The sequence below is a fragment of the Crotalus tigris genome, unplaced genomic scaffold (genome assembly GCF_016545835.1).
Source record: "Crotalus tigris isolate CLP2741 ecotype Arizona unplaced genomic scaffold, ASM1654583v1 scf7180000019504.1669754, whole genome shotgun sequence".
Taxonomy (NCBI): domain Eukaryota; kingdom Metazoa; phylum Chordata; class Lepidosauria; order Squamata; family Viperidae; genus Crotalus; species Crotalus tigris.
In genome coordinates, this window is record NW_024097569.1 from 637,558 (window position 1) to 650,526 (window position 12,969).

At 44.1% G+C, this 12,969-nt stretch overlaps 1 protein-coding gene across 1 annotated transcript; it reads left to right on the plus strand.

Moving 5' to 3' along the window:
• Window positions 1-411: 411 nt before the first annotated feature.
• Window positions 412-8,619, plus strand: RPL11 (ribosomal protein L11). The gene is made up of 6 exons (XM_039363037.1): window positions 412-537; window positions 3,103-3,256; window positions 4,499-4,605; window positions 4,682-4,813; window positions 6,552-6,662; window positions 8,537-8,619. The coding sequence occupies exons 1-6, from the start codon at window positions 532-534 to the stop codon at window positions 8,564-8,566; spliced, it is 540 nt and encodes a 179-aa protein (XP_039218971.1). The 5' UTR covers window positions 412-531; the 3' UTR covers window positions 8,567-8,619.
• Window positions 8,620-12,969: the final 4,350 nt, after the last annotated feature.

Below are 12,969 nucleotides of genomic sequence, written 5' to 3' on the forward strand. Positions count from 1 at the left end.
CTAGAAGACCTCCAAAGTCACTTCTATTTCCATTTCTTCTTCTTCTTCTTCTTCTTCTTCTTCTTCTTCTTCTTCTTCTTCTTCTTCTTCTTCTTCTTCTTCTTCTTCTTCTTCTTCTTCTTCTTCTTCTTCTTCTTCTATTCTATTCTATTCTATTCTATTCCATTCCCTGGAGCAATGTTTCTCAACCATGGCAACTTTAAACTGGGCGGAATTCAACTCCCAGACTTCCCCACCTAGTAACGCCCCACTGTAATGCCCCATGCTGGTTGGGGGAATTCTGGGAGTTGAAGTCCACACAGTTTGAATTCGCCAAGGTTGAACCTCTTGGTCCCCGGCTTTAACTGACGGGTAGGGTGCAGTGCTTTCTCCCTACCTTCAGAGGGCAGTGCGGCGTCGATCCCGCCTCTCTAGGGGAACCCCTCTGTTTACGAACTCACTGCCTTGACTCGGGCTCTATGGCAGTTTCGCCTGACCGGCCGCATTAAGATCCACTTCCGGAGCTCTCGCGCTCTTTTCCACGCCTCCAAAATGTCGGTGAGTAGTAATTGTGCTGTAACGGCTCCGTGAGTCGCCTTAAATCCATCTCCATCCTGATTGATCCGAGGCTTCTCGGCCAGGGCTCTGTGCCAGCGGGACAGGGAAGGATCGGGGCCTACTTTGAGGGGATTATGGGAAGCGGCCGGCGGAGATTCCTGCGCGGATGAAACGGTGTAGAACAATGTCTGGCCCCCTTGTCCAGGCCGGTTAAAGATTTAATTCCCCATCTCGGCCTTTCTGTGGAATTGATCCTCCGCGAGAGAGGCGCTTCTTCCCCGTCCCAAAACTGCTGGGCCTAGCCGTGCTTTTTCCAGCTAAAAGACAACTGTGGCCGGGTTCCCACGACCTACCGAACTTAGTTTAGCAAGTTAATCGGGGTGTGTCTGTATTTCTGGGTAGTAATGCAGGTTCGGTGAATTCAGGGCCTTTGCTTAGGAGGTGGTGTAGTGGATTTTGTGGGGCTGTGCGTGCAAGTCCAGAAAACGTGTATATTCAATTAAGGGGTTGTGTGAACAGAGGTTTTTTTTCTTTATATGATCAGCCGGTGGCTAACTCCCGTATCGCTCCTTCTTGAGGATAGTCTGAAATGCAGTACTTATTATTTCATGCCTTGGGAAAGCGTCCTTCGTTAAATTAACTCTCAAATGGCCAGCACGAATTGCCCACTGCCTGGTAACTATAATGTCAGCCTGATGTTAAGAGGAGTATTATTAAATCTGTATTCCACCAAAACTTTAATATCACAGGAGTTTACAGCAGTGTAGAAATGCAATTTAAAAATCTCTGCTAAGGTAGTTTTTATCTTCCTGGGCTCCAAGATCACAGCAGACGGGGACTGCAGCCAAGAAATTGCTCCTGGAGAAGAAAAACTATGGCAAATCTAGACAGCATACAAAAAAGCAGAGACATCACCCTGTCAACAAAAATACGTATAGTCAAGACCATGGTTTTCCCAGTTGCAATGTATGGCTGTGAAAGTTGGACCATAAGAAAGGCTGAGCACCAAAGAATGGAGACCTTTGAACTATGGTGCTGGAGAAGACTCCTGTGAGTCCCCTGGACTGCAAGGCGATCCAACCGGTCAGTCTTAGAGGAGATCAACCCCGACTGCTCTTTAGAAGGCCAGATCCTGGAGTTGAAACTCAAGTACTTTGGCCACCTAATGAGAAGGAAGGACTCACTGGAGAAGAGTGTAAGGCTGGGAAAGATGGAGGGCAAGAGAAGAAGGGGACGACAGAGAATGAAATGGCTGGATGGAGTCACTGAAGCAGGAGCGTGAGCTTAAAGGGACTCCAGAAGATGGTAGAGGACAGGAAGGCCTGGAGGAACATTGTCCATGGGGTCGCGATGGGTCGGACACGACTTCGCAACTAACAACAACAGAGTGTGAAAAACGGTCATAAGTCACTTTATTCAGTGTGGTTGTAACGTTGAAAGATCACTATACAAACTATTGTAAGTCGAGGTCTAGCTGTACTTTTTAAAGCTGAGGATGTCAGTAATTGAACTCAGCCTTGTGCATCCAAAACATGTTTTATGCAATAGAGTTATAATCTCACCCTACTGATTCATTCAAGCGTGAGTTAATGAGTTGTTTTTATTTTTGAAGAATAGTGCTAATATTACTAGTTACGAAGGTTATTTTCATTCACGCATCTTTTAGATTGCTCCAGTCCTGTGGTATTTCTGTTTGGGTATAAGCTAAATCATAACTTGCACTGTGGGGGACTACGGGGACTTTGTGAATTTCCACACAGCACTGTAATTGTTTTTCTTATTCAAGGTATATTCGGGGGGGGGGCAGGGGGCCCTAACCTGTGACTTATAATTAGAGCTAAAAATTAGTGCATTAAACCCCTGCTTTAAGTAGCTACCAACAAATTAAATAGAAATTCAGTTTTTGAAACTGGAACACCAAGGTTTAGGAGCTATTTAGTCAGTACTTTGTTCTGTGTGGTGCTTCTAAATCTGCTCTGCATTCTACGATATCAAGACTGTGATTTGTGCAGACAAAGAAATACGGGGATTTCTATGCGATTTTGAATTGACTACTATGTTAATAACTCCTACCTGGTACTAATTGTGGTTCCCTCTCCCCTTAGCCTACTAGTAGGTAGATTGGCAGATTGAAGCTGGAGAGTTACAGTCATAATCGATAGCTGAAAACTACTATGGGAAAGAGTGGGGTAACCACGGAGGCATTTAAGGCAGAGGTCCTCAACCATTTGGGCACCAGGGACCGGTTATGTGGAAAGAGATTTTTCCGCGTGGTTTTGTGTGTTGCCTGCATCCCACAGATGGGGCTTTACTTGTTTGTGTGGCCCGGTTGCTGGCATGCCACGGCCTGGAACCAGTCCACGGACCGGGGGTTGGGGACCCCTGATTTAAGGTGTTATGCTGTATTTGTAACATAAAACCAAAAATAGCCTTGCCAGTCTCAAGAAAGCAAATCCCTGTTCCATGTGTTGCTCCTTGTTCCAGAGTACGTGTGATGAGAATAAGACTGGGCTGTTTCTGCCATAACCACAACCCCCCCCCTTTTTTTCCCCTGCCATTTTGCAGCAACAAGACCAGGGTGAGAAGGAAAACCCCATGAGGGAGCTGCGCATTCGCAAACTCTGCTTGAACATCTGCGTTGGAGAGAGTGGGGACAGGCTCACGCGAGCAGCCAAAGTGTTGGAGCAGCTCACAGGACAGACCCCCGTCTTCTCGAAAGGTAAATTTGGTCAAAGGCGTCGACTGAGCTACAAGAACTAGCAGCCTTCTGATCAGCCTCCTCTTTGCTCAACTACCTGCCTTCGTTGAATTGCCAGCCTTCACCAAGCTGGTGGTAGAAGCTTTGGTTTAGCCCTGGGTTGGGAAAGATTATTGTAGAACACAAAGAGTCGTGAAAATAACTCCAGAATCATTTGAGGTTTTCCTCTATGAGATTCCAAATATTTGGGGTGGTCATGCTGTGAGGACTTTGTTTAGCGTCATGATCTGGTGTAAATAAACTTTTTGACTTAGGCTCAGATTCCTTCCTTGTCAGAAATCAAGAAACAGGCTAAAGCACCTCACAGCTCTGTGGACCTCCAAATTGGGTTAATTTACTAGAATCCACATGTTGCATTTATTTTTTACAATGCCCATTTTTTATTTTCTTAACTGTATAAAATGTATTTTACATCTTCAAATTGTATGCGTAGCTTGTAAGCTGCCTTGGGACAATTGTTATTCCAAAAGGCAGCGTAAATAATTTTGGTAGATGAATATTGGGGCCCAGCCTCCAACAGAGGATACTTTTAATTGCCGGTCTCATTTCCAGACATCTTTTCAACAATGAGGGCTTGAACTCTTAAAAATGGGAGCAGGATTCAAGCCAGCTTACTTGTATTATTGAGGATAGCATACCACATACCTTTATTTATTTCTTTAAAATAAATTTGCCGCTGAAGTGTTGTATTCACTTCTATCCACTTTGAGCCACTGGGAATAAGTAGGGAATGTAATGAACGAGCCAGTCCATTTTCTGTCCAGTGAGGAAAATGCACAAAGACAGCCTTTGCTGTTTTTCCACCTGAGCCTACAGTCTCATTATGTCAGCACTGCCAAGAATACACTAGTTTTGTTTTGTTTGTCCAATAACAATTGAGCTGGAAATACTTTGAGCTTTAAAGCACTTAATTATACCAAGCTTCTTTTGTCCTGAAATGGACCATTATGTGAGGACGCCTGTGACCTTCCCCAACCTGGTGCCTTCCAGATGTTAAGATACCCCAGTAGGTGACATTTGAGATAGGATCCCATACATCTGGAAGGCTGCAGACTGAAGGCTGATCTGAGCTGTTGACTCAGGAGGCCTCAGCTGAAAGTTGGATTTGGGATTTCCAATTTGTTTTTGTATGTTTGCTGAAGTCTGCTTTCTGCTTATTTTTCTGACTTCAACATGCCTTATAAACCTGGGTTTGTTTTGCAGCTCGATACACCGTTCGGTCTTTTGGGATTAGGAGAAATGAGAAGATTGCTGTTCACTGCACCGTACGTGGGGCAAAAGCTGAAGAGATCTTGGAGAAAGGATTGAAGGTAAGCTGCTGCTAATCACTTTTCTAAGACATGGACTTTGGAAGGGTAAAGATCTAAACTAATGTCATTATTTCAGGTGCGAGAATATGAGCTGAGAAAGAATAACTTCTCTGACACTGGCAATTTTGGATTTGGGATCCAAGAACACATTGACTTGGGAATTAAATATGATCCCAGTATTGGCATCTATGGCTTGGACTTCTATGTGGTTTGTATATTTAGCTTAAACTTCTACATTCTTATATTTTTGTATTGTATATCTCTAGTTTGGGCCCTGTCTAACACTGCAGTGACAGCAGAGATGCTTGGCCCGTTCTCATAAAGTGAAAGGGGATTGATATCCTAAAAAATGGGGAAACTGACAAAATGTTGCAGCTGGCGTACTTGAAGCATACATGAACCAAAACAGAGATAAAGATTTCGGTCTATAATATTAAATGTAGGTAACTGGAATGACACACGACTCATCTTGCCTTCTGGCTCCATGCCCCTTCCGATAACATCTGGAGAGAAGACTTTTATGATTTAATGTAGCGTTTCTCAACTTCAGCACCTTGAAGATGCATGGATCTCAGTTCCCAGAATTCCCCAACCAGCCATGTTGCACGGAGAAAGCTTTTGAGTCTTCTGTTTTATTGCCAGATTTGGTGTTGAAGAATTCTGTCTCAGTCTAATATACCTGTGAGAATTAAGTCCGGTGTATTGCAGGGAATCGGGGAGCAGAAGTGGTGGCAGAACCTGGGGACAGGGTCAAAAGAGGAATCCGCCTAGAGTCGCTATATAGCCACAAACAACTAAGTGCAACTCCTCTTGAATTCCTTTCACCTAATCTAGGACCAAAACAGTGCTAACCTTTGAGTAGATTCCTGTGCATAGCATAAACAGTAAATTAGTTTAGCTGGACTTTCACTCCTCTATCTGGCTTGACAGATACAGAGATAATAAATTGAGAAGCATGACCAGGAAGAACGTTGTCATTACTGTTGCATCCAGAAAGAACTAAATCAATTTTAGAATAAGTGGAAGTTCGTTGATTTCATTTTGTTCGTGGTTTGATTCACTTAAGAATGAAACTGGCGTTTGTATTGAGTGGAACACTGTTGCAGATGTTAACCTGGTGCTTTCCAGATGTTTGGAGCTCCCGATTCCTATCAGCCACAATAAAGCATCCAGAGGACATTTGCTTACCTTTGATATATGTGCTGGTTTTTCAAGATATTTCTAGGAGGCTTGATAGTTTCCTGGGTATGATATTTATAGCTTTCATTTCCAGGGTTTTTATAGTTGATGGGCGTTTTGTCATGTGACTTGTTTTTCACCACATTAAAAAAAAAAGAACGAATTAAGTCTGTAGGATGTTTTAGAAAACCTAGTAAGAATTGATCCCTGACCTGTTCCAGCTAGGATTATCCTGTGAACAGCTCATTTCATTTATTTGGGGGGGTGCTTATAATTTTTCTTCCTTCCATGGAGCTTTAAGCTTTGCCATGACTGTTAAATAGATTAGTATGTAGCCTGTATCTTTCAGGGACCCTTTTCGCTTCTTCATTGTTAAGGTCTTTAAAGCTGTAGCTGTTCTGTATCCCAGGTTGAACCCTTTAGGTCAGGGGTCTTCAAACATGGCCCTTTTATGACTTGCGGATTTAAACTCCCAGAATTCCTCAGCCAGGGCTGAGGAATTCTGGGAATTGAAGTCCACAAGTCATAGAAGGGCCAAGTTTGAAGACCCCTGCTCTAGGTGCCACAGGCTCAGCCTCTAAGAATCTGAGGGGCCCCCATGTTGATTAACCTCCGCTCTCCAAAATTTCTGTTGCCAAGTTTACTTCCAGCGCTTTGCTAGTTATGAGTTGCTCCCTTTGAACTACTGGGAGTGTGTCTGAAAAGCTTTCCTGAAGTTTGCCTTTAGGAGTTAACCGTGCTTGTGTGTGCTACTGCTCGTGCTCCAGGTTCTGGGGAGACCAGGATTCAGCATTGCTGACAAGAAACGCCGAACCGGCAGCATCGGGGCCAAGCATAGAATCAGCAAAGAGGAGGCCATGCGCTGGTTTCAGCAAAAGGTAAATGGCTGCAGTTTTTAACCACCACACACAGGCGTTTGAAAAGGACTGTGGTTGGTCTGCTCTGCTGGTTTTTAAATTGGGGGGGCCAGGCATTCCTTCAACCAGCCTTCCCCATCTGGTGCCCTTCGCAGGGATGCAGTGAAAATTCCCAGAGGCAATGCTGGAGAGTCATGCCGCCCGGGAATGCTGGGAATTGTAGTTCCAGCTGTTTGGCAGGCACGTCTCTAATCCAGCATATGCAACCCATTGCCTCCCCTATCCACCAAAAGTATACAGGGAGTCCTCCCCCTACGACCATTGGTTCGGAGGTTGGTCAGAATTACAGTAGTGTTGCACAAAGGGGGGGGAGTTGTGACCGATCCTCAGATTTTTGGCCATTCCAGTATCCCCCGCAGTGACGACCTTGATCTGGTGGAGGCCTTTTGCATTTACAATCAGTTGCGGTGCCCTGCAGTCATGTGATCAAGGTCGGTGATCTTCCCTGAGGAAGCCAGCAGGGAAGTTCACAGGTTGTTGGGGTGTCTCACACCTCTCCAGCTCTTTGCACACTCCCTCCCTCCCTCCCCCACTTGGGAGTAGCCATTTACCTACCTGCCGGCCTAGGACTTGCAACTTCGCGTTGGCTTCTCCGTTAACTTTGGTGGTGGGAAGCCGACAGGAAGTTGCTTTATGACTGTGCGATTCAGTTAATAACAGCGGCTGGGACTGCAGTGATGCAGTCACACATTGCAAATGTGCGTAGCCATGGAAATTCTGGTCCCAACTGCCGTCATAAGTTGAGGACCACCTGTCTTTTTACATTTCAGTAGAACTAGGTAGTAAATTTCTCTTAGCGGTTTTGTTGGATTGAATAGTTTTGGAGGGCTGTCTTGAATTGTTAGCATCTATCAGTCCTTAACTAAGAGAGATCTTAGTTAAGATCTTAGTTAAGAAGTGGTGAATGCTCCAACACTGGAAGTTTTTAAGAAGAGACTGGACAGCCATTTGTCCGAAATGGTGTAGGGTTTCCTGCCTGAGCAGGGGGTTCGACTAGATGGCCTCCAAGGTCCCTTCCAACTTCTTCATTATTATTATTATTATTATTATTATTACAAATGTAAGAGAAGGGCATATGCTTCACATGTTACAGCAAATTGTAGTTTGTATAGTTTTAATTATGCATCTATTGTCATATGGAATATCCAGAAACATTGTATTTCACACGTGCTTCCATGTGAGAAGACTTGTTCTTTAATGCACCTCATTCATGAGGCCCTCTTTTTTTTCAGCAACCTAATTGCACAAGGAAAATTTTAAATAGTTGGATGGGTTGAGTAAAACTATTTTAAACAGTTGGATGGGTCAAGTAAGTAGAGCCTTTGAAGACAGTCTCCACTTAATTATTCATCTTTTTAGGCCTCAGTCCAGAATAAAGTGTCAGTAAAATATTTTACAAGCTTCAGCCTTTTTGAGTCCGTTTTGTGAGATTGTACATACCGTAAATGCCGGCGTATAAGGCGACTTCCGCGAGCGCTGAAATCGGCGCCAAAGACGGGGGTCGTCTTATACGCCGAGTCATCTTATACGCCAGAAATACTGGTAGTTTCCGGCGTATAAGACGACGTTCTAGGAATGCGGCCCGGCTATAAAGACGGGGGTCGTCTTATACACCGGGTCGCCTTGTACGCCGGCATTTACGGTACATTCACACATACATGGAAGTTGGGGCTAGAGGGGGATGAGATGGGTGAACGTTGAACTGGTTTGAACCTGCTGTGTGTTCGGGCACAGCTTATAAATCTGAAAAAAAAATAGAATGTGAGGGATCTTACGTGTTTAAAGCAGAGCTTGCCTTGCTTATACCTGATCCAATTTCTTTTTTCTCCTTGCAGTACGATGGCATCATTCTCCCAGGCAAATGAATTGTTTCCACTAGGAAATAAATGTGAATAAAATTTTACATTTGTTTAATTTGCCATTGTGTGATCTTCTCTCCGTGGACTTTCTATATTTGGGCACTGGATATCACTCTTTTGAAAGAAAACCGAAGATTAGCATAAACTGTTTTGGGACTACTGTGCTGCATTGGGTGGGAGCATGTGGGTTTCTGAAGAGGTTCATTGTTATTCATCTGGATTTGGCCATTTGTTGGCATCTGGAAGCCTCAGTGTGATTTTGTTGGCATCTGGAAGCCTCAGTGTGATTCAGTCAGGTTTGATGGTAACACTACTAAGTATGCAAGACGTATCATTGGTCTTCCTTTTTCTCTTTTGTACAATAACTTGGAAAATACCCAGTTTTCATTCAGTCAATTTCCCTACCCCAGTGTTTCCAAACTGTAGCAACTTCCAGATGTGTGGCATGGCTGGCTGAGGAATTCTGGGAATTGACGGTCACTTCCCCTAAAATTACTAGGTTTGAGAAACATTGTCCTAGACCAGTGATGGCGAACCTTTTAGAGTCTGAGTGCCCAAACTGCAAACTGCCAGGTGGGCGTGGCCCATTGGGTGGGCGTGGCTGCAGTGTAACGGCAGACTGGGTGGGACTAAAAAGTTCAATCAATTCCAACTTTGCAAGATTTTTTTTCCCCGCGAGAAGTTGAAATTGACTGATTGAGTGAACTTTTTTTTTTTTTTTTTGTACACGGCGGAGCCCTAAAAGGTTTTATAAAACCCAGTTGAAGGCCTAGGACTGGGGCGACGGCACACGTGCCCACAGAGAGGGCTCTGAGTGCTGCCTCTGGCACCCGTGCCATAGGTTCGCCACCACTGTCCTAGACTAGGAAGGGACAACAGGCTGCATACACCCTATCAGCGTTCCAAAAACAGCACGGCTGAAATCTGATGGCCTGTCCTCAACCGCGTATAATCCTTTGATTTTGTTCCAAATAGAACAGTAGGATTGGCGCAAACCGAATTCATTTCTATTCTAAAAATTTATCAAAGCAGCCAGAGATTCGTAATGTGTATAAGCTGCTTGGCCCTGATGCTGCTAGTTCGGCGTTCCTTGTTAACAATGCTGAATCGTGGCCTTCCCAGAACCTGAAGCACAGTTAACTCCTAAAGGCGAGAGCAGAGGTTAATCGACATGGGGGTCCCTCAGATTCTCAAGAGGCTGAGCCTGCAGGCTGCAGCACCTAGAGCAGGGGTCTTCAAACTTGGCCTTTTTATGACATGTGGACTTCAATTCCCAGAATTCCTCAGCCAGGCACTCTTCCTCCTTGTTCCAGAAGCTCCTGTAAGGAGGCTAACTGCTTCATGACACCGTTGCTCCAGTACATTCTTCAAGGGAAGTGCATTTACAGACTGGCCCAGCATAGAATTTGATCCTTGCTGGAGGTGATAGACCACGGGTGTCAAACTCTCCACGTCACGTGGCGTGTCACAACATATCGTGACTTTTGTGCATTGCCAGAGCTGGGGTGGACGTAGCCTCCTCCGTGTGATGCAACTGGCCCGCGGGCTGGCAGTTTTGACACCCCTGCGATAGACTGTGCTATATAAGTGAATCCTGTGGAATGCTAATTTTGAAGGCTCATTTGCCTGTTAAAGACATGTCTAGGCATGTCTGTAACTCAGGAAAAGCTTCCTTCCCTGACAACCAACCTCTGAAGACCAATCTTAGACTTAAGAAAATGCCTCTCTCAGCTGCACTGTATCCCCTTGTGTTCAATTCATCTTGAGCTCGCAAAGTGTATTTGCTGTACTCAGCCTGCAATTACTGGTCTTTGCCTTCTCGGATGGTCCTCTGATTCGAAAATGGATACGAAAGAGACATGGAAATGAAAGAAGAATAAAATACAAACTGGGTTTTGGGAAGCAGGTTCTGCAGCTAAATGTCTTTTTTTTTTAACTTGCTGATGAAATGCCTGAATTAACAGGAAAGGTGGAAACTACATTTACTCCCAACTAACAAATGTGAGTGCAGATGTCTAAGGATGCTCAAATAACAACCTGCCTTTTTGTGCATAGCCAGCGTTACTGAGGCTGAATTTTATAACTGGGTAAGAAATGATGCTATCCTTAGAAATGGCGCACATTCTGGGCTCATATAACAATCACAAATTAGATACCTCTCTATATCAAAGTGTATTGGGCAAGTCTATTCCAAGTGTGTTCTTTTTAAGTCATTCGATGCAAAACCAGAAAATCAGGACAATTGACTAAACCAGGGGTGTCAAACTTACCATGTCACATGGCATGACTTTTTTTCCATTGCCAGCAATGGGGTGGGCGCAGTTTCAGCATGACATATCCAGCCCATGGGCTGGCAGTTTGATACCCCTGGACTAAACCATGGTCAGCTTTAGATACCCATGCTACATGAACACAACTACTATATTAACATTTGCTTGCTCCGAAAGGAAGAAAAACGACCTGTTATAAGATTAAAGCCAGTTCCAGGTGTGAACTAAGTTGTACTATCTGAATCTTGGCAGATTTAATTAATTACACAATAAATACTTGACTTTCCTGCTGTCATTGCATGTGACACACCTGGTTCCCCCTCTCCTTCCTGGTCTTAGTCCTTAATTGCCTCCAATTATGATGCCAATACTGAGTATTGCACTGATTCCATCACAACTGTCCCCATATAGGATGGTATATGGAGCTAGTTTGGTGTAGCGGATAAGGCATTAGGCTTATTTTCCAAAGCACCAGAAGGCAGGACAAGAAATAGTAGATGGAAACTAATCAAGGAGAGAAGCAACCTAGAACTAAGGAGAAACTTCCTGACAGAACAATTAACCAGTGGAACAACCTGCCTCCAGAAGCGGTGAATGCGTCAACACTGGGACAGCCATTTGTCCGAAATGGTGTAGGGTTTCCTGCCTGAGCAGGGGGTTGGACTAGATAACCTCCAAGGTCCCTTCCAACTTTACTATTATTATTATGGATCATCACACAGTCAGCCAGATGTTCAGACTGGATTTGGCATTTTGTCTACCTATCGAGTCCTTACCCAGGACCTGGGATAGGCAGATGTGGATGTTTGATGGTATTACAGTTATCGTCTCAGGATGGAAGCAGTTCCTAGTAAGGCCGCCTTTTGCAATTGTTGTTGTTATTATTATTATTATTACCATCACCAACTGGGACACTTGAGTTCTATTCTCACTTTAGGTAGGAAAACTGGCTAGGTACCCTCGGCCTAGTCATTCTTAGCCCAACTCAGAGCTGTTGTGGGAAAATAGGAAGGAGTATCAAGTATGTTTGCCACCTTGAGGTATTTCTACAAATAACAAAGGAATATAAATAAATAGTGCTGGTTACAGAAATGTCACAGATACATGTGTAATCAAGTTCAGTAAAATCCAATTAAAGCGATGTATCAATCCAGCCACCATTATCCACCCCACCCCAAATTAAGGGACTCCCAAGACATTTTCAAGCCCTAAGCCAAGTTCACCCATCCTGCTAAGCCCTTTGACCTATTTACTGTGGGATTTAAGACTCACACAATTCTCCCATCATCCCCAATCAAGCTGGCCCTTGCACGTGTTTTATAACCAAATTGTTAACCCCAGTATCTTTAGAGGCAATCAGTGGAACAAGAGCTCTGCGTGAACTAAGGGTTAGCTAAACTGGAAGTCCCAACTGGCTGCTAAGATTGTGTAAATGAACAATAGTGCTTCACAGTCTTGTACTGTTCCATGTGGAAACTGGTGCTCGTATTTGAAGCATTGTTTCTCCTAGACTAGGTGTAGGGAATCCTGTGGCCTTCCAGATGTTGTTAAAGTACAACTCAACATGTCTCATTAGTCGCCATCTCATTTGTGGTTGGGGCTGTTGGGATCTGTAGTTCAACAAAAAGTTAAAACTAATGGATAGTCCCTAGTTTAGTCATGCAGTGGAGCAAAAACAGGCTGGGAATATTCATGTGACATCAAACTTCTCTGCTTGGTTCATGACAATACATTTCCAGCTTTATTTTCTTTGGCTCTTTATCTGTGGTTTGTGTTTTACACAACACCTTACTCAGGATTTCAGTCATTTGTAGTTAACATGACAGAGATTGCGTCCACACAACATTCCAAATCAGCTCTTCTGAGCTTGCAAATGACGTTGATCTATAAAATAGCCAGATAAGCTAACTGCAAGAAATTAACCAAGCTAACTCTGACCATACTTAGTATTTGCAAGGTCATGGCTTGATCTGGTTAAGGAGACTTCAGTGAATAAAGATGTGACTAATCTTAGGTTTGAAATTTGGTTCCTGCTACAGAACGATAGCACCTCTTAGCTCGGATAACATGTTTGGCAACAGATATGTCAGTGAGCCAGGTCACTAACTGCCTAGAGGGGTTTAGTGGTTGTGCGAATAT